Here is an 18,165-nt window from a genome sequence, read left to right as displayed (position 1 = left end):
AACGTATAACCCTCAAGATGAGTCAGCAAGGTCAAGTTTTCTTCTCTGGGACGGGATAGAACAAGTAAACAGAGAAACCAGAAAAACAGCTCAAATATATCCCAGTAGCAGAAATTACAATAAATAGAAGTGAGTTTAACTCATCAGAAGATGGGCTCTCCAAGTTGTGTTGAAAGGCAAAGCCCAGGGGCGCCTGGGTGGCTCAGCGGCCTTCGGCTCGGGTCATGATCTCAGGGTCCTGGGATCGAGCCCCGCGTGGGGCTCTCTGCTCGGCCGGGAACCTGCTTCTCCCTCTGCCTCTGCCGCTCCGGCGGGTGAGCTCACTCTCTCACGTGCTCATTCTCTTTCTCTCTTGCAAATAAAATCTTTAAAACAATAAACTGAAACAGAAGCGAGAACACAGCTTTCCGGAAGGAAATACAGATGTGCACAGCCTCGGGATACGCAGGTTTCTCAGAAAGGCTCCGAAAGCAAGAACCGTCGCCGGGAACCGTAACAAACCGCCTCCGTCGAACTTAAAACCTTCTCTTCGAGACAGCACTCAGAAAATGGAAAATACGGTCACAGATGGGAAGAAGTAGTAGCTCACTGAAAGCGGTAGGTAATGAGACTCCATCCACGGTCGACCGAGCGAGAGGCCGCGGAGCCCAGCGCCGCGGGGCCTGAGAAGGGGACGGGAAGCGCGAGCTCCCCCGAGCGGCTCGCAGCCGTGTGACCGCGGCCACGTGTCGCAGGGGGCACCGTGGGGGTGCAGGGCGCCCGGCCAGGATGTTTCTCAGCTCCTTATGAAGACAGTAGCACGCCTCCTGTGGCCCCGAAATTCTAGCTATTTGCCCCAAAGACACGAAACCGCGTCCACACAGACCCATGACTGAGTGTGCGAAGTGGCCCCACCCAGCACAGCAGAACGACCCAAACGTCAGCAGTGAGCACACACCGCGGCGCGTCCGCGGACGCGAGCCAAGGGCACAGACTGTGGGCGGCCGCCACACGCCGAGCCCAGGAGGCCATCCATCCGCAAAGGAGTCGCCTCTGTTTCCGCGAGGTTCTAAAACACGCGGAGCCACTGTAGCAGTGGGGGTCAGGGCGGTGCGTCCCGGGGCACGGCAGGGGGTGCATCCTGGGGCGACACAACGCTGCGCTGACTGCGCACGGCGCCCGCGTCGGCAAGGACAGGAGTCAGGTTCGCGGTTCAAGGCGGAAACACCCCTGAAGGGCTACGTTGCTGTCGGGGAAGGGGGAGCGCAACACACGGACTCTGCCCAGACGGACGGGGGCGTGAGGGCAGGGGGCACCGGGCCGGTCCTCAGGAGGACGACAGCCCCAGCGCGACAGCAGGGCAGAAGCCGGCAAGCCCGCAGCGGTTCTCCGCGATACCCGCTCGGGAGTCGGGAGGGAAAACAGACGGAAGGACAGTGGTCTGCTGCGCCCAGGCAGACCTCGCCCCTGACCGACCTGGCCGGCACTTGGGAACATTCCCCACAGCCACCACACCTCCCTGTAAAGGATACACGGACCATGGGCCACGATCAACCACACCCTGGGCCCCAAAGAAGCGCTTGTCAGGGAAAAATCAAACTGCCCGCAACGGGGTTAAATCAGAAACCCACGCTGGGCACTGGGGGCGGCCGGTTCCCGCAGCCGCTGAGGCGCATTCGGGAAGAACCGGGCAGGCGGCACCGGCGGGAAGCCTGGGCACGGAGGGGCCGGGAGGCAAAGGGACACGAGCGCGCACACACGTCCCGCCTCAGGGCACCCGCTCCGACAGAAACGCACAAACACCCCAAAACACACCCGGAGATGTCCGCAGCAGAATTGTGTGTAACAGCCCCGCACCGGAAACAGCCCCGAGGCCCGGCCGCGAGGGCAGAGAAGCAAAGGCTGGAGGAACCGCACTCGGGACGCTGCAGAGCCACGGGGCTGCGGTGCGGGCTGAGCGCGGCACGTGGACGGAACACGAACAGGGGGAGGCTGGCGGACGGCCACGGGCCGGGGCCCGGGGTGCGGCACAGCCGGTCTGCGAGGGAAGGCCGGCCAAGCTGTGCGCTTGATGGGTGAGCTGGGGAGACAGACGGACGTCCGGATGCGCCGGCAGGAGGCAGGGGATGGGCCCCCGCCGTCATCGGCCGAACCCCGGCTGAGCCCCACATTCAGGGGCACGCAGGGCCGTCCGCTGTAGCATTCTTACTCAGGCTGAAGGGGGAGACTGTGGACGAGGAAGGACCGGGTCCCGGGACCACGGTCAGGGTAAACGGTTACCGCCAGGGGAACGCACACCGGGATCATGAGCTTGCCCTGTGGGGGCTCAGGCGGGAAGCCGGTTCCACGCTGGGGGGCGCAAGGTCTCTGTGGAAGCAGCAGGCCTGCTGCCGTAGGCCATGGCCGGCCTGGCCCGCTGGGCTGGGGGTCGTCGAGGGTGGGGAACGCCGGAACGGAGTCCACTGCTGGCGAGGGAGCCGAGGCGCGTGGTGACTTTGGGAACCCGGGCACCAGCCGACCCCGTGACGGAGAAGCCCGACCACCGTGCTCCGTGCCCGTCTCCACTCACACACGCGGCCCAGCGAGGCCACGGAGAGGCCAGTGCCACGGACAGGAGGACCTGTGACTTCATTCCCACGCCGTGCCCCCCAGGGCCACAGGACAGGGTGAGAGGAAAGCCCAGACCATGGCCTTGCTGGGGCCTCTGGGGCGGGGCAGGGCGGGTGGCCGGGGCCTGGCCCTGGGTGTGTGAGGCCGGGACTGGTGGCTGGAGGACGAGGAGAGCCGGGCATGCAGGGCTGGGGCCTGGCTGCCAGCGGGAGGGAGGCACACGCTCCAGGCTCCAGGCAAACGCCCACCCCCCACCCCGGGACCTCCCTAGCTCTGGGGGCCTCCCCTCACCAGGCCTGTAAGGCCCCCAAGATACCGACCCCAGAAACCAGGTTAACACGACAGGACACGAGAGCGTGTCCCCCACAAAGACCAGGCGGCCCTCATGGCCACTGAGCCAGACCCCCGGGGACTGGGAGCAAAGGTCGTGGGCAAGGGACCCAGAAGCCCCCACGCTTCCGTTCGCGTAGACGGAGAACACCCCTCGGCGGCGACCGTTGCCGGTTCACGGGCAGACAAAACACCATGATGGGTTTTGGCGATGCCACCCCGGCAGGGAGGTGGCAAGAGGGACCCACCCCATAGGGCTCCCCCCACACCCCCGACCACCAGAACGGGCCGGGCGGGCTCCCTGGGAACCGTGGCAGCCGTGTGCGCACCGGGGTCCTGGGTCCTTGGTGTCTTGTGTCGTCAGCCTCGCTGACCTGGTCACGTGGAAGTGTTGCCTCGGTGGGAACAGAGTCCTGGAGGCAGATCCGGGACCGTGACTGTGGCTCGCCTGGCGTGAGGGAGCACGGCACCGAGTGACCCCGCGTGGATCTTCTGACGCGCTGGTCTCCGTCTTAAAGCACAATAACCAAAGCCAATGGGACGGGGGAGAGTCTTGGCGCCGGCCGCTTGGTGTTCTCTCCCGACCCAGAAAAGAGCATCCACGCTGGGCCAGCACCAGGGGCCTCCCCGCGGCCACGGCACGGCTGGACCCGCTTACATAAAGACTGGGCGCTCACATCTGAATCAGTGTCCTGCCCGCCACGCAAGGACGGCTGCCCCACTGTGCAGCTGCAGGTCACAGCAGGCCCAATGGGGCCCCAAAAGGCTGCACTTAGACCCTGGGTCTCTGCATCCCAGTCCTGAGCACGGGGACCGGCCAGGCCCGGTCGGGGTCCTGTGTCACAGACGGGGGCCCCAGGGGAGGGAAAGGGCACCCTATTGCCCTGACTCTCATCCACCCCAGCGTTGCTGCCGACGGGGACCAGCGATCGGGCCAGGCAGCAGCAAGGCCCGTCAGGTGCTTGGTCACTCCGCGCTCCCCTCTCCCGACCTGGGCAGCTCCTACCTGCCCCGCGGCACCCCTGAAGTAAGGGCTCTGGGGAGGTGGGATTTTGACCGTCGGTAGGGGGCACAGGCTCCTCAGCCTCCTGGGCCTTATCCTCTATGAATGCCGTCCTTACCCCCTTCCTTGGTGCTTGTGGCCCACGGGCTCTGACGATTCAGGGAGAACCTGGAGGCCGCACGTGCCCGCCCCCAGCCGCCGCAGGAGCACGGGGACACTGTGAGGGCCGCCTCGCAGAGGATGACACCAGGTCCCCCAGGCCGGGGCCCCTGGGCCTCCTCGGCTCTGCTGGTCCCCCACCCCCACGACCGCCGCAGGGACCACCCTGGGGTCAGCCTGGCTGAGCTGCCCGCAGCCACCCCTCACAGGTCGACCACGTCTGTGCATTCGACAGGATGTCCCAAGGGGCTGTGAGCAGAGGGGGTCCCACGGGAGGTCGGGGAGAACCTGGACAAGGGTCAGAGCCCCTGGTCCGGACGCTGCTCTGGGGCCCAGACGAGCTCCCAGTGCCTGCTGGGACGCAGGACATCCCAGGACCTCAGCAAGACAGACATCCAGACTCCCTGGGGCCAAGGGTGCCCTCACCGTGGGGCGCGTCTGTGGGCCCCGCCGCAAACGGGCCCGGCCCGACACCGTCCTCGACGCCAGGCACAAGCCCTGCTCCAGCGTGAACTTACCCAGAAGAAAGCGAAACAAGGAAATTCCCGCTTGGGCCCACCCTGGCTAGTGAGCGTTGGGGGTTTGCAGCCGGCCGGAGGCTGCCTCCACGATCCCACAGGGACGAGGGGCATGCGGGGCTGGGCGGGGCCGGAGGTCATGGCCCTGGGACGGGTGAGACCACCAGCCTCCTCCTGAGTGGCCAGACGCGTGTCCCGGCAGGAAGCCCGCGTGTCACCATGCTCCAGATAAACTTTAATAAGAGGCGGGCGGTGACCCTGCCCTCCAGACGAGAACAGGCGTTTACCCGCTGTCCTTTCTTGCCTGGCCGCCCCCCTGGACGTCTCAGCACGACTCTGCCAGCACCAGCTCCCCCAGAGGCGGCGGCCCCTCCCCAGGCCATCTTGCAGTCGACGGAAAACGGGGACGATTTGGCAAATGGCAGGAGAATGCAGGAGTCCCTCGGACGGCCGGGCACAGGCCCCGGCGAGAGGCCCAGGGGTGCCGCGGGCATCCCGCAGGTGGCAGGCCCTCCCTGCTAGATCATGCCGGCCAGCCAGGGGGGCAGGAAGAGGCCCGCGGTGCCCAGCAAGCAGACGATGATGAACACCCAGAGGAAAATGCGGTCGATGACCATGGCCACGTACTTCCAGTCCTCCTTCACCTGCAAACACAGACACGCGCGCTCACGCCTGGCCACTGCCCTCGGGCCCCCAGGCCACGAACACCTTCCAGAACATGAAGCTTCCTGGGGCAGGTTCTTCGGCCCCCCTGACACCAAGGCCGCCATGCGAGGTGACTGCCTGCCCCAAGGTGCCCGGCAGGAGGGGCTCAGACACGTGGCCTCTGAGCGCTGCCCCAGGGGAGACACCCTCTAAGAACGGGAGAGGAGCAAAGCCACCGCGAGAGGCTTGCAAGGACCCCCAGCGCCAGGGAGGGGGAAACAGAGAGGGCCTGTGGGGACACGGGGTCTGGGCTGCTTCCCGGGGACGCACGCTCTCGCCTCACGAAGCTGGGGGACGCGGGCCTCCAAGCACACCTCACCTGCACGAGCAGGTGAGGACCGGGGGCCCAGACGGGGCGGCCACCCCTCGGCTATTCAGGGCCAGGACCATCCTGGAGGGGACGTCCCAGCAGATGGCACCCAGGCAGTGACGCCTGAGACCCGTCTGCTCCTGCTCCTGCCACCCTGCCCCAGGGCCAGATCTCACAGGCCAGCTGCTGTCCTGGGTCATCGGGGTCTCTTAGCTCTGTCCCTGAAGCCCCTCGAGGCAGCCACAGACCCGGGCGCAGCGGGCCGACTCCGAGGGGCAGAGCTGCCAGGGGCACAGGGCCCTCAGCAGGGGCGCGGAGAGGTCCCAGCTGGAGGTGGGGGCCCGCACCCCAAGGCCAGAGGGTGGGCGGGGCCCGTGTCCCCTGGGGTCACCCGCCTGAAGAAAGGCATTGGGTCCGTCCACATGCAGATGGGGACCCTGTGGGACAGGGCAGGGGACAGCCTCAGTAACACATCCCAGCTCCCAGCCCAGGCCGGCCGCACTGCCGTCCCGTCTCCTGACCCCTCTCCTCTGCCTCCCCCAGGGCACAGGCTCGGCGCGGAGGCTGTGGCCACAAGCTCGTCCTGGATGGGCAGCCCGTCCATGTCTGAGGGACAGGAAAGGGTGTGGCCCCCAGGTTCCGGCCAGCCGGGCACCGAGGCAGGACAGCCGAGGCGGGGGCAAGCCCAGCACGCCCGGGTGGGGGTGTCAAGGGTACAGAGGGCTTTCCACTGCCATTCTCTGCTCTGATTTCCCAAGTACTCAGAGGCACCCTGATGGTTTTAAACGGTTTTAAACCAAACTGAAAAAGGGGAGCAAACAAGGTCACTTATAAATAAAAAGTCCCTCCAGGACCCTCCGTTCCAGGAAGGCTGAGCAGTGGCCCGCGGCCTCTTTCCCCGCTTTGTCTTTGATCCCCCTGGGCACGTCCCCCATCCTGAGAATGAAAAGCCTCGTGGACAAAGCCGCCCAGAGCATCCAAGGTCCACCCGCGTCAAGGCAGCTGGACCCCCCAGAGCCTGGCGTCATTCTGAAGCCAGAACCAGGTCGCGGTGGTCCATCACGCCACGCAGACAAGCGTGGGGCTGGGCCCCCGCCGGACAGGTGTGCACGGCCGCCAGAGCCCGTCAGGGCTCTGCACACTCCCAAGGGCATTTGTCCCTCCTCAGTGGGGCTCAGACCTACACGTCGAGTCAGGGACCCGTCTGCTGCGGCTAAATGGGGTCCCAGGAGCAGGGTCTCCCAGGCAGAAGCTTCCAGAAACCTCCCGAATGGCTTCCCAGCCTGAGATTCTACAGGGGGTCCTACTCTCGGGGGTGTGTTGCACGGGCCCAGGGCCCCCGTCCCATCCAGGGCTCGCTCAGCCACAGGCCCAGTGGTCCTGGGGCCACACGTGTCCCCCACGTAATCAGGGGCCATGACCCGAGGTGCAGGCAGGGAGGGACAAGGAGGAGCCGTGTCCACAGCAGCAGCAGCAGTGGGCATCACCGGGCAGGACACAGCTGGCAAGGGCAAGGTCAATGCCGCAGGACAGCTGCCAGGCCCGGGCTGCCGGCAAGGGACGGCCCCACAGACTGAGGACAGTCCCCACCCCCACTTCTGCCCGTGCTCTGACCTGAGGGTCCCCCGTCAGCCTGGACCCTGGTAGACACCCCTCTCTCCCTCCTGGCTCCATGGGGACCTGAGTGTCCGCCAAGTCTGCGCTGGGAATCCTGGCCCTCAGGGCCCCCGTCCCCACCGCAACCCTGTGACCGGCAGGCAGACATCAGCAGAAGGAAGGAAGACGTTCCCTTAGTGGCAGGCAGTCCCCTGCCCACTGCCCACTGCCCACTGCCCGGTGACCTTTCCTCCAGGAACCGGAAGAGCAGGGGCTCCCGTCTCAGCACTCAGCAGGGAGACTGGGGACACTGTCCGGGCTCCTTTGATCCCTGCTGGTGACCGAGAAGCCCCACAGGAGGACCGGCTCCCGGGTCCCCAGGCCCCTGAGGCTGGGCCAGCATTACTGCCCAGACACCCACCGCTCCCTGTTCCTTCTCCCTGCTTGACGGGTGCAGGGCCGCGCCCCTCCCCCCATCAGGCTCCTTCCGGCCCCTCTTACTACCCTTCCACTCCTGCACCGGGGCCCAGTGCCGCCCGGGCCCCCCACCAGAGGCCCACTCCTGGCCCCACTCCTGGGCCTTCCCAGGGGCCAGCAGTAGGGCCCAGACTTCCCGGGCAAGGCCTCCCTGCCGCCTATGGGCTCCCGCCGCCCGGACAACACAGAGGACACCCCTGCGGTACGCTCCCACTCACCACTCCGGCCACCTGCCAGAACCAGGCGCTCCGGCAGAGAGCGCAGGGGTGGGACGGGGCTGGGTGCCCCGCAGAGCTCGGCGGCCCAGGTCTGGGGCCTGGATTCTGGATTTTTCACCGGCCACCCCGTCCTCCAGGGAGGGAAGAAGGGGAGCGGCCAGAGCGTGCCCAGCCACGGGCGGAAACTCACCGAGAAGTCCGTGTCCTCAGCTTTCAGATGGTCAGCAATGTACTGCACACCCTCCACCGCCCGCGCCAGGGCCGGAGACAGGGGCAGGTGCCGGGCCGGCACTCGGGTGCCACAGGCTTTGCGCACGGCACTTGGGGACGGCTCCTTCCTGCACCTGCACCTGCATGGAGAGGGCTGGTCTGGGGGCAGGAGCTCGGCGGCACTGGCCTTCGGGAAGGCAGGGGAGCTGGTCACGGGGCCCCCGGCCACGGAGGCAGCCTCGTCTTGGGGAGCACAGCCCTGGATGCTCCAAGACCGGCACCGAACGCCGCCCTCCACCCTTTCAGCCGCGCTAGACACGTGCTGGACGCTCAGGGACCGGGCTTCGGTGAGCCCCGGGGCCCGGGTGCTGGCGGGTGGGCGGCAGGAGTCGGGCAAGGGACAGGGGCTCCCGGGGTCAGCCTCCGAGGGCTGCGGCGCAGGGACCCGGTCTGGGGGCGATGCGCAGGCGGGCTGGGGCTCTGCCGGCTCGTCCCGGGGGCCGCGGAAGGAGGCGGAGCGCGAGGGGCCCCGGCTCCGCTCCCCGCCCACGACGCCGGGCTCCCCCTCGGGCTCGGGCCAGAAGCCGGGGGCGCTGGCCACCTTGTGCATGGACTCGATGAGCCGCCTGCAGTTGTCCTTGACCACGGAGGGCCGCTTCATGAGCAGCAGGCGCGGCACCACGTCCAGGAAGACCCGGCGCACCCAGGCGGGCATGCTGTGCGTGCGCGGGGAGCGGTGGTGCACGTTGAGCACGAAGACGGTGATGACGATGGACAGCGTGACGAAGACCATGGTGAAGAGCAGGTACTCGCCGATGAGCGGGATGACCAGCGAGGTGGACGGGATGATCTCGGTGATGAGCAGCAGGAACACGGTCAGGGAGAGCAGCACGGAGATGCAGAGCGTGACCTTCTCGCCGCAGTCGGACGGCAGGTAGAAGACCAGCACGGTGAGGCAGGAGATGAGCAGGCAGGGCACGATGAGGTTGATGGTGTAGAAGAGCGGCAGGCGGCGGATGACGAAGGCGTAGGTGATGTCGGGGTACACCTCCGCACAGCACTCGTACTTGCGCGTGTTGTAGGTGCCCACCGCGTCCACGATGACCCACTCGCCGCTCTCCCACAGGTCCAGCTGGTCCACGTGGCTCTGCATGCTCACCAGGTCGATCTTGGCCTTGTCGTACGTCCAGGAGCCGAACTTCATGGTGCAGTTCTGCTGGTCGAACGGGAAGAAGGTCACGTCGATGCTGCACGAGCTCTTGTAGATGGCGGGGGGCGTCCACTGGACCCGCCCGTCGTGGAAGAGGTGGGCCTTGGTCAGGTGGGTGATCGCGAAGTCCCCGTCCGCACTGCGCGGGGAGAGAGGGGCGTGAGACCCACCAGAACCGCGGCCGGCGCGTCTGGCCTCACGGGTGAGCAGAGAGGGGCACGGGGCACATCACTCATCTGCCCAAGCTTAGCGTGCCTACCCTGGGGGACGCGCGGCTGGGAGGACCTCCAAGCGGCCCACGCCGGACCTGACACGCACACGTCCTGGTGACGATGGCCATCACCCGGCGGGTCCGGCAGGGACTGGGGTCCCGCACCTGCCCGCACCGGGGGAGGGGCACCAGGTCCGTCTCGGTCCTGCAGCTGTGCGCCGTCCGTGCTGGGAGTGAGCGGGCCGCCTGGAGGGGATCACGTTCCTGCGGGGGCCCCAGGCCAGAGAGCTCCGGTCTGTGGTGTGAAGGCATGCGGGGCCTGACCCTGAAGAACAGAGGCCCGCGCTCTCCTGCCCCTGGGCCCACAGCAGAGGGCAGAGGGGACGGATGGTCCCAGCTCCCAATCATACCCCGCACGGATCCGCACACAGGCGGACTGAGGGCCAAGCAGCCCCGCTGGGCCCATCACTGCGCACCTGGCCGTCCTCCCCCTAAGGACAAGGGCACGGCGCGACACTGGCTACCAGACACCACACCACGGAACTCTGCAGGGCCTCCTGGGACCAAGCTGAGTCCCCTGCAGGTGACTCTGGGGGACAGGCCAAACTTGGGGTGACAGTCTGCCCAGCCACTGTCTCCTGCCAAGAAGGAGCGTGCCGATACCACTGAGCACGTCCGTGCTTTCTCTCCGTTACCCCGACTCACAGGCACGAATCCCCTTCCTGCCCAGGTGAGGACCCCCAGTTGCCGGAGCAGGAGTGGACAGGGCCCACCCTGGCCATCCGTCCTCCGGCCTTGCCCTCAGCCTCAAGAGTGTTGGCACCTGTCCACAGCCGGGCAGGTGAAAGAACGAGGAGCCGCTGGCCCCGAAGTCCAGGCTCTGGCCCTGGACTCCCAGACAGCGACGTCCGCCCTGGTGTCTCCACAAGGATGCACGCGTGTGGGGTGCGCCACGTTGGTGCCCTGTGGAGTGAGGCAGCGTGCCCGTGGGAGCCCGGGGACACTGGCTAGCAGCCCCCACCCTGAGCCCTCAGCGGCTCCTGGCGCCGCCCGTGCTCTGGATGCCGGTCTGGGTCCCCAGCAGGTGCAACCTGAGCTGCGTGCATACTGCTCTCCGGGCCTCAGTTTCCCCCGGGGTGGGCTGTCCACTCTATGGACAGATGGTGGCCGTGGCCGGCCCCATCCTCCCCACGGCCGCACGGAGCCCCAGGGACAGCACCCATGGGCCCCATGCTACCGTGACCCTGCGGACAGGGTCACCGCACGAAGCACTGACACAGCAGCTGAGTCAGAGAAGCCGCCGGCCCTGGGCTGAGTCAGGTGCCCCGCCCCGGGCTCAGAGCGTGGCCTTTGTGCCTGCCCACACCCACCAGGGCCTAAAGCCCCCAGACATCCAGCTCCGAGGCCCCCGACGGTCTCGGGTGGTGCCAGTCCGGTCCTACGGGCTCTAGGCACCCTTCCGGGCCGACGTCTAGGTCAGCAGCAGGTGGAGACCCACAAACGCATCCGCCAGGAGAGTCGTGGGGGTCTGCACGTGGGACCCAAGGCCTAGAGTCCAGCGCGGGACCACGGCTTTCTCCGGGGCGGGGTGGCCCGGGCTGTCTTCGCTCAGCAACCTCGATCTACAACCCAGAGCCCCGTCCTCGGAGGCTCAGAAGCACTCTGCAGGCAGGTTTGAGGCTCTGGTCAGCGGCAGGAGCCAGGGCGGTCCTGACCCCCCAGGAAGTGCAGGGAATGTTCCAGAAGTTCACGGAAAACAGCCCCAGGGCCGGGAACGTGCGCCAGACCTCCGGGTTTTGATGCTCACAAACAGGCTCCAAGTCTTCTCCCTGTGCACAGCCCGTGGCCCCCCATGGCTGGGCCCAACCGCACCCCGTGCCCCCGGCCTGGGGGCTGCTGTGTCCTTGCCCGGCGCAGATCTGGCTCAGATCCCGGAGCCCCTCCCAGGAGGCCCCCCTTGGGACACAGGGTCTGGACCTGCGGGCAGACGCGGTCCCCGTGGGCAGACTCTCACTTCCACAGCCCAGGTCTGGAGGAGGCAGAGACTCTCAGAAGGCAGCTGAGCGGAATCCCACCTCCTCCCCTAACCTGGCCTCCGGGCCCAGCTGTGAAGGGCAGGGCCCCGTGCAGGGGAGAGGAAGCACCGCCCCATGTCCCGCCCCATGTCCCACCTCCAGGAAGCCAGGGGGCTCCGGACGGATGTGGGGACCCGACGGTCCGATGGTGAGTGCGCTCCGGCCTCGCCGCGTTGCTCTGGCCCCAGCAGAGCAGAGCAGCGGGCCCCCTGAATCCCCATCCGTGTTGGGGAGAGGCCTCCGCTCCGAACGCCACCACGGAGAAGCCCCCAAGTGGACCACACGGCCTCCCAGGCAGGGGCTCCCCAAAGCTATGAGAAAAGCTGCCCCCCATCTCCGCCCTCACCCAGTAGCCCAGGCTGACCACTCCAGGACAGGCCGCCACGGCCAGCATCAGGCACCCCGCAGCCCCTTCCTGAAAGAGCCTCTATGCCGACCACAGCCCCACAGAGAGGCCGGAGGTCCTCCCCCCTCCCCTGGGACCTGGAAGAGGAGAGAGGAGAATCTTTGAGGCAGTGGCCCCAGTCTCCCAGGCCGCAGTCCTGGGGGGTCCGCACAGCAACCCCAGAGCTGCTTCTCAACTGGAACCATCCTGCCAGGGAGGACAGAGCTGTCCCCACAACAGGAACGCTCCCCTGGATCCCAGGAAGCAGACAACACGTTCTCTGAATCAAACAGCCCAGGAGACGAGCTCGGTGGGGTCATGGGGAGCTGGGTGGGAACCCCAGGGAGGCCAGGGCGGCCAGGGAACCCCGGGCTGGTCGCTCAGTTGGGGCTGGCTGTGGAGAGCCGGGATCCTGCCCCCCGGGCAGAGCAGCAGCTTCGGTTCCTGCTCGCGGAGCCGACCCCCACCTAATGCATCCCCGAACACCGGCAAGCTCTTGCCGCTGCCATTACAGGAATCAATTAAGTTGGAAGAGGAGCCCAATCGTCCTTAATCAAATAGCAACGTTTTATAGGTCAGGCCCAGCGCCCGGGGCCCTGGAAGGGGCTTTGTACCAGAGCCCATCGGGGTCTGGCATGGGGAGGGCAGGGGTCCGCAGGGAGCTAAGTGCTTCCCTTCGCTTCATCTGTAAACACTGTGGGAGCTGCGGCACGGCTGAGCCTAAGACCGGGAATCCACATCCCAGCTGGGACCCGGCAGTGACGTGGGGACACAGGAGGACGTCAGCCTGCCCCTGGCTCAGGAGCCCCCAGCAAGGGTCCCAGCGAAGGACAGCTGGGACCCTGACCTCTGCCACCACCAAGCCTTGCAAACACTGGCTTCCGGCACAGTGACCGCGTCCGTGAGCAGATCCCGGGCGGCGTCCGGCCCCAGAGGCTGCTGGCTCGGGACTGTGATGGCATCGGGGCTGGGGAGGGGCCGAGCGCCCAGGAGCAGAGGCACGAAAGGGCCAAGGGCAGCGGGCAGGAATGGGGCAGGAATGGGGTGAGGAGTCTGGGGGCTTCCTGCCCCCAGGGCAGGGAGGACCACCTGCCCAGTCAGGGGCTGATCCCGAAAACACGAGAGCCACTCTAGGCCCGAGGTCCCCTTGCCCCTGTGGGGAGAGGGACGGGTGCCTGCACGGGGCTGGCTGGTCCAAGTGGGGAAGGACCCACGCTGCACCCGGGGCCCCTGTCCCCTGCTTTGCTCACCCCCTGGACCCTCCACCCCCGCCTCTGTTCCCTCCTCTGCCTCCCAGAGGCTTCAGCACTGGCTCCCGAGGACAGGCCCACACAGGCCCCTGCGTCCTGCTCACGTCGGGACCCCCTGGGTCACTCACACCTGGACACAGGTGCCCGCCGCCCCTGCCCGCTGACCTCCCGGGGCTCACTTGTTGTAGAGGACAATGTCCGGCCGCCAGATGAGCTCAGAGGGAATGCGGATGGAGGTGACATTCTCGTAGTCCGCGGGGTCCCAACGCAGCTTGTAGTCATACCATTCCTGGGCCAGGGAGGGAGGAGGAAGCCACAGCCAGCGAGTGAGGGCGAGGAGGGCACGGAGCAGGGGAGGACCCCGGGGTCGGGCTCTCCTCACTCACCTGCTTCACCCACACATTCGTTGTCATCATCTGGTTCTTCTCATCCTGGGACACAAAGGAGAAGAACAGCTGTGACCTCCTGGGGGACAGACGCGTTTGGACGTGTGCGTGCACGCGCCTATGTGTCCCTCCCTCGCTCTCTCTTGGCCCTGAGTTTCCTTGCCCACGAAGATAGGCCTGAGATGGACATGGGGAGCAGGTAACCTCAGGCAGGAGTGAGGACCTCATCCCCGAAGGCAACCAAGGCCAGGGTGGTCAGCCTGAGGGTATTAGATGGGGACATGGCCCCTGAACCTCTCCGGAAGGAGCATGGGGACAAAGCTGGTCTGGCTTGGCAGGTGGCCAGGGCCAGGTGTGGGGGATGTCCGAGGGCTCCCAGGCTGCTGGAGGAGAAGCTCCTCCCGGGTCCCCCACCAGCCTGCATCGACCCTCCCGGCTGGTCACAGCAGCCTGTCCGCAGGCTTGCGCAGGTGTGCACAAGGTCCCACTCGCTCCCTAGGCTGGGGACCGACGGCCCCTTTAGGACCAGGGTCTCGGCACCTTGAGATGGACAGGTAAGGGACTGGAACAGGGGAGGTGGGAGCAGGAGACCTGGCTGGTTCCATCCCAAGGTCACTGTATGGCCACCTGTCCGGTGAGGAGCCTGGACCATGCACCCCATGAAGCCCTTTCCAGCCACTATCCCCAACCCCACCCCATCCCCTTTCTCCCCTACTGGTTCACGAGGATGGGCCGGCTGACATTTCCCCTGGGAACCCAGACAGGTCCCCTGGGCAGTCAGCCGGCAGGACATGCTGGAGCCTTTTGGAGAAGGTCACCACATTCCAGGCGGGGACGCAGGGGTCTGTGGGGACAGGAAGACCCAGCGTCCTCACATCCCACCAGCCTCTGGGAGCCACAGCCACAGCCTAGCCCGCTGACACCGTCTTGAGAGGGGGCACGCCTTGGCGCACGCTTTGCCCAGGGTTTGGGAAGGAGCCCTGAGCCACCGGTGGGAAGGCTCCCTCAGAGTGCAGGCTGCCCGGGGGTCCGGACAGGCGGGGCCCTGCCCCCGAGCGGAGGGAAACTAGACAGGGCTGGGGGCAGCGTCTGACCCCGACGTGGCCTAACCTTTCCCCTCAACCACCGAGGACCAGGAACACAGAGGCCATTGGCAAAACCCACTGAAGCCAAAGACATTCCCGGGGTCCTCGAGCAGAGGGGGACCCTGTGCCAACACTGGGTCAGGGAGGCGTCTCGTGCCCCAAAGGCACAGGCCTGGGCACCTCCCCTCCTGCCTCCCCCAGGAGACAAGCTGCCCATCGGCTAGTTCAGGAGAGGGAACCGGGCCTCTTGCCGCCAGCAGGCACTGCCCTGGGTCCTGCTCTCCCCGGGGCACCGAGGGCAGGCCAACCCCAAAGGGTGCCAAGGAGTAAATATGGCCTGAGCTGCCCTACGGCTGATGCTGGACAGAGCGACCTCCGCAACCCAGTCCTGCCCCGTGCTGCTTGCCCACGACACTCCTGCCGGCCACAGCCTTTCCCTGCCTCCTCCATCCCTTCCCGGGCTCAGAATGAGCTTTGAGGGGCAGAGCCCAGAAAGCCCCAGGACACCTCGGGCTCCCCTGCCTGTGTGAGCTCGCACACGGGAACCTGCCCCCCGACACTGAGCCCCGGAGAGGGCAGGGCAGAGCGCAGACCGGGCGCGCGGCTCCTTCTGCCCGTACACGCGGCCGTCGACCTCAGACCCCTGCCCAGGACACCAGCAGGACTGCTCATCCGCACACACGCGTGTGCAGGCGTGTCCGGGGCAGAATGCCGAGCCTGGGAGCCTCTCTCTCCCTCCTGCTGTGGCCCCAGGGCCTTGGGCACGGCCCTCGTCATAGCGCCAGAGCCTATGTGCTCCCAGCCTCAGCCTCCTGGGCCAATGGGTCGCGTGGGCATGTCCGGCAGTGAGCAATCCTGGAAGCCCAGGAAGGCCAGACAGTGTGCTGCTGCGGACCCCCGCAGGCCCCCAGGACTGCCACCGCCCACCACGGCTCGCAAGCCCCCAGGAGCACTGGGAGCGCTTGGGGGAACAACCCAAGGCCCAGTTCCAGGACACCTGAAGGTGACCGAGGACAGAGGAGACTGACCAGTGCCCCCATGCACATATGTCCCTCCTGCCTCCCAAAGCTCCCCCGAAGCTCCCCTCGGATCTGACAGCACATTTCACAGGTGGAAACTCCGGGGGTCACGGGCAGTGGCTGTGTGCAGCAGCGTCTGGCGTCCAGGCCCCCACGCCCCATCCCGGGCAGCTCCCCCACTCCTAAAGCAGACTCAAGCCTGGGATCCTGGCAGGGGAGCGAGGTGGGCATTTGGGGAGACCTACAGCCCCCCACAGTTGGATGAATTCCACCTCCCTCCCAGCAACCAGGGCTGACTGGACCCTAGTGTGGACCACTTGGGCCCTCCCCCACCCAGCAGGCCGGGGACCTCCTCACAGGCATGAACCAAGCTCCCAAGGCCCCTCCTGGCCGGGCCAAAGCTGGGACTCCAAGGGTCTTGGGACCCCATAGAGGCATTTTCGGCTCTTTGCTCCTGAAGGAGACAGCCCTGACCTGGTGAAAATCCGGCATCTGGGTCTTCCCATGGGGGTGGCCTCCCTGTCCTCTGGGCTCTGGGAGGGCCGGTGGCAGCCTCCCCACCCCTCCAGCCTCCCCCAGCTCTGCAGCCTGCCCTCGGATGGGCCCGCTCCCTCCAGCAGGAGCCTCCAAGGCTGTGTGCCATGGGCCAAGGCTCAGAGCTCCCCCTCCCCACCCTGGGCACCTACCACATCAATGAGCTGGGCGATGGATAGCCCGAAGTGGACCAGAACCACGTCCGAGATGTTGGCCACGGGCCGGGACCACTTGTTGTAGCCGGAGAAGAGTGTCTTCAGCAGCCGTTCCTCCGCGTGGGCCCGCGTCTCCACCGGGCTGCTTGCTGCGGGGACAGGAAGGTGGGCTGCTCAGGAGCGGAGGGCACAGTCCTCCAGGCTGCCCTCTCGGGCCTCCCACCAGGTCCTGGTCTCCTCCAGTTCCAGCCACCTCAGGACATTTGCACATCCGGCCCCACTTCTGGCCTCGGTTTCTCTCCTACCCTCTGGGTCGAAACTTTCTCAGGGAAGCCTTCCCAGACCCTTCAGGCACTGAACCCCAAGCAAAAACAAAGGGTAATAGCTGGCTGCGGAGGTGGGGCTTCATCTCCAACATCCGCTGAGCTCCAGAAACCTCCCCCAACGCACAAGGTGAGGGTAACCCGCAGAACTCAGGGACAGCAGGACAGCCGGGTAGGCTGTCCTGGGGATGGAGAGCTGGCTTCCCACGGCTGCCAGCGCCCTGAGTTCTCACCAGACCCTGCTGACTCCAGCACCCTGGGGCCGTGGACAACAGCCTTCCATGAGTCCAGGGTGACCCCCTGCCAAACATAGGCTCTGCTTCCTGAGGAGGGGCTGCTCTGATCCCTCCCCGCCCCATTGAGCAGTCTGTGGGCTAAGGGCCTCTGTCTCCCCTCTGCCCCTGCACTGGGCTCACTGTATCATAAGGAGACTTGGGGAGGGAACAAGGGACCCGCTCGCCTGTTAAGAGAGGATTCACAACACCCTGGGGTCAGTCTTAGACCTCTCCTCTCCTCTCAGGGACCCTTCACTGTGAGTCCGGAGACCCCCCCCCCCACCATATTCTTCCTGGCCGGTTGCACCGGGAAGGGTTAGCCCACTCCCCACCGGGGAGGCTAGGGGCTGCAATTCCCTCCCCAACCTATGAACAGCGCGGTGGCCGCCCAGGGGATGGGGGAGGGGGAGGTCGAGGGGGTTAAGACTTCTGTCCCAGTGAGTCTGGGGAGCAGAAAAGGTGTAGATGGGGCGCGGCCAAGGGCGGAAGTCACCCCTCTGCTCCCCCAAACCAGGAGCAGGCGCGGGGGTGTCTGCAGGGAAATTTGGCCGATGGATACAGACGGAGATAGGTGGGCCCCGCCTCTCTCTACCCAAGTTGGAGCTTCTGGGTCCAGCTCCCAAAACAGCAGCCCCCCCACCCCCACCCCTCCCCAAACCCCTTTCCCGCATTCGAAGGCGAGTTAACTCCTTCCTTGCCCCGCTCAGTCCGCACCGCAGGACAGCCTTTGCGTCTGGGGTGGGGGAGCCTCCGCGGCTGCCCCGTTGCGCGCACCCGCGGCTCGGGACCGCAGCCAGGAGCCTCCCCTCCTCTGGCTCCTGAGGTCCAAATCCTCCCTGAACTGGACGAAAGGGGGCCCGTCTAGCGCCCCGAAACTTACCGGGTAGGAAGCCGGCCCCCAGCAGCAGCAGCAGCGGCGGCAGCAGCGGCGGCGGCGGCGCCCCGGGGCCCCCGAGCTCCATGGCGCACCGAGCGGGCTCTAGACGCGGGCGGCTCCCGTCTCCGCCGCGCCCCCGCTCCCAGGCCCGCGCGCGCCCAACTTCATGCCCCCGCGGCGCGCGGGCCGCTCCGTCCACTGGGCCCGGTTCCGCCGCTCCTCCCGCGGGGCGCGGCGGTGGCGACCCGGCCGGGAGCTCGGGGCT

The 18,165-nt window shown here is 66.7% G+C and overlaps 1 protein-coding gene across 1 annotated transcript; it reads right to left on the bottom strand.

The window, feature by feature from the left end:
• Positions 1–4,813: 4,813 nt before the first annotated feature.
• CHRNA4 (cholinergic receptor nicotinic alpha 4 subunit) lies at positions 4,814–16,566 on the bottom strand. The gene is made up of 5 exons (XM_044262268.1): positions 16,423–16,566; positions 13,633–13,677; positions 13,426–13,535; positions 8,096–9,464; positions 4,814–5,243 (listed from the first exon to the last, which is right to left on the bottom strand). The coding sequence occupies exons 2-5, from the start codon at positions 13,660–13,662 to the stop codon at positions 5,118–5,120; spliced, it is 1,635 nt and encodes a 544-aa protein (XP_044118203.1). The 5' UTR covers positions 13,663–13,677; positions 16,423–16,566; the 3' UTR covers positions 4,814–5,117.
• Positions 16,567–18,165: the final 1,599 nt, after the last annotated feature.

Source organism: Neovison vison, chromosome 8 (genome assembly GCF_020171115.1).
Source record: "Neovison vison isolate M4711 chromosome 8, ASM_NN_V1, whole genome shotgun sequence".
Lineage (NCBI taxonomy): Eukaryota > Metazoa > Chordata > Mammalia > Carnivora > Mustelidae > Neogale > Neogale vison.
The sequence above is the reverse complement of the archived record's forward strand: the minus strand, read 5'-3'. Positions and strand labels throughout refer to the sequence as shown.

Bases quoted from the DNA above. Each gene is read 5' to 3' on its own strand.
- CHRNA4 (XM_044262268.1), bottom strand. From the start codon at position 13,662: ATGATGACAACGAATGTGTGGGTGAAGCAG. The intron at 13,536-13,632 runs GTGAGTGAGGAG...TCCCTGGCCCAG, and splicing joins CGAATGTGTGGGTGAAGCAG to GAATGGTATGACTACAAGCT. The intron at 9,465-13,425 runs GTGAGCCCCGGG...CTCCCCGCGCAG, and splicing joins GACATTGTCCTCTACAACAA to TGCGGACGGGGACTTCGCGA.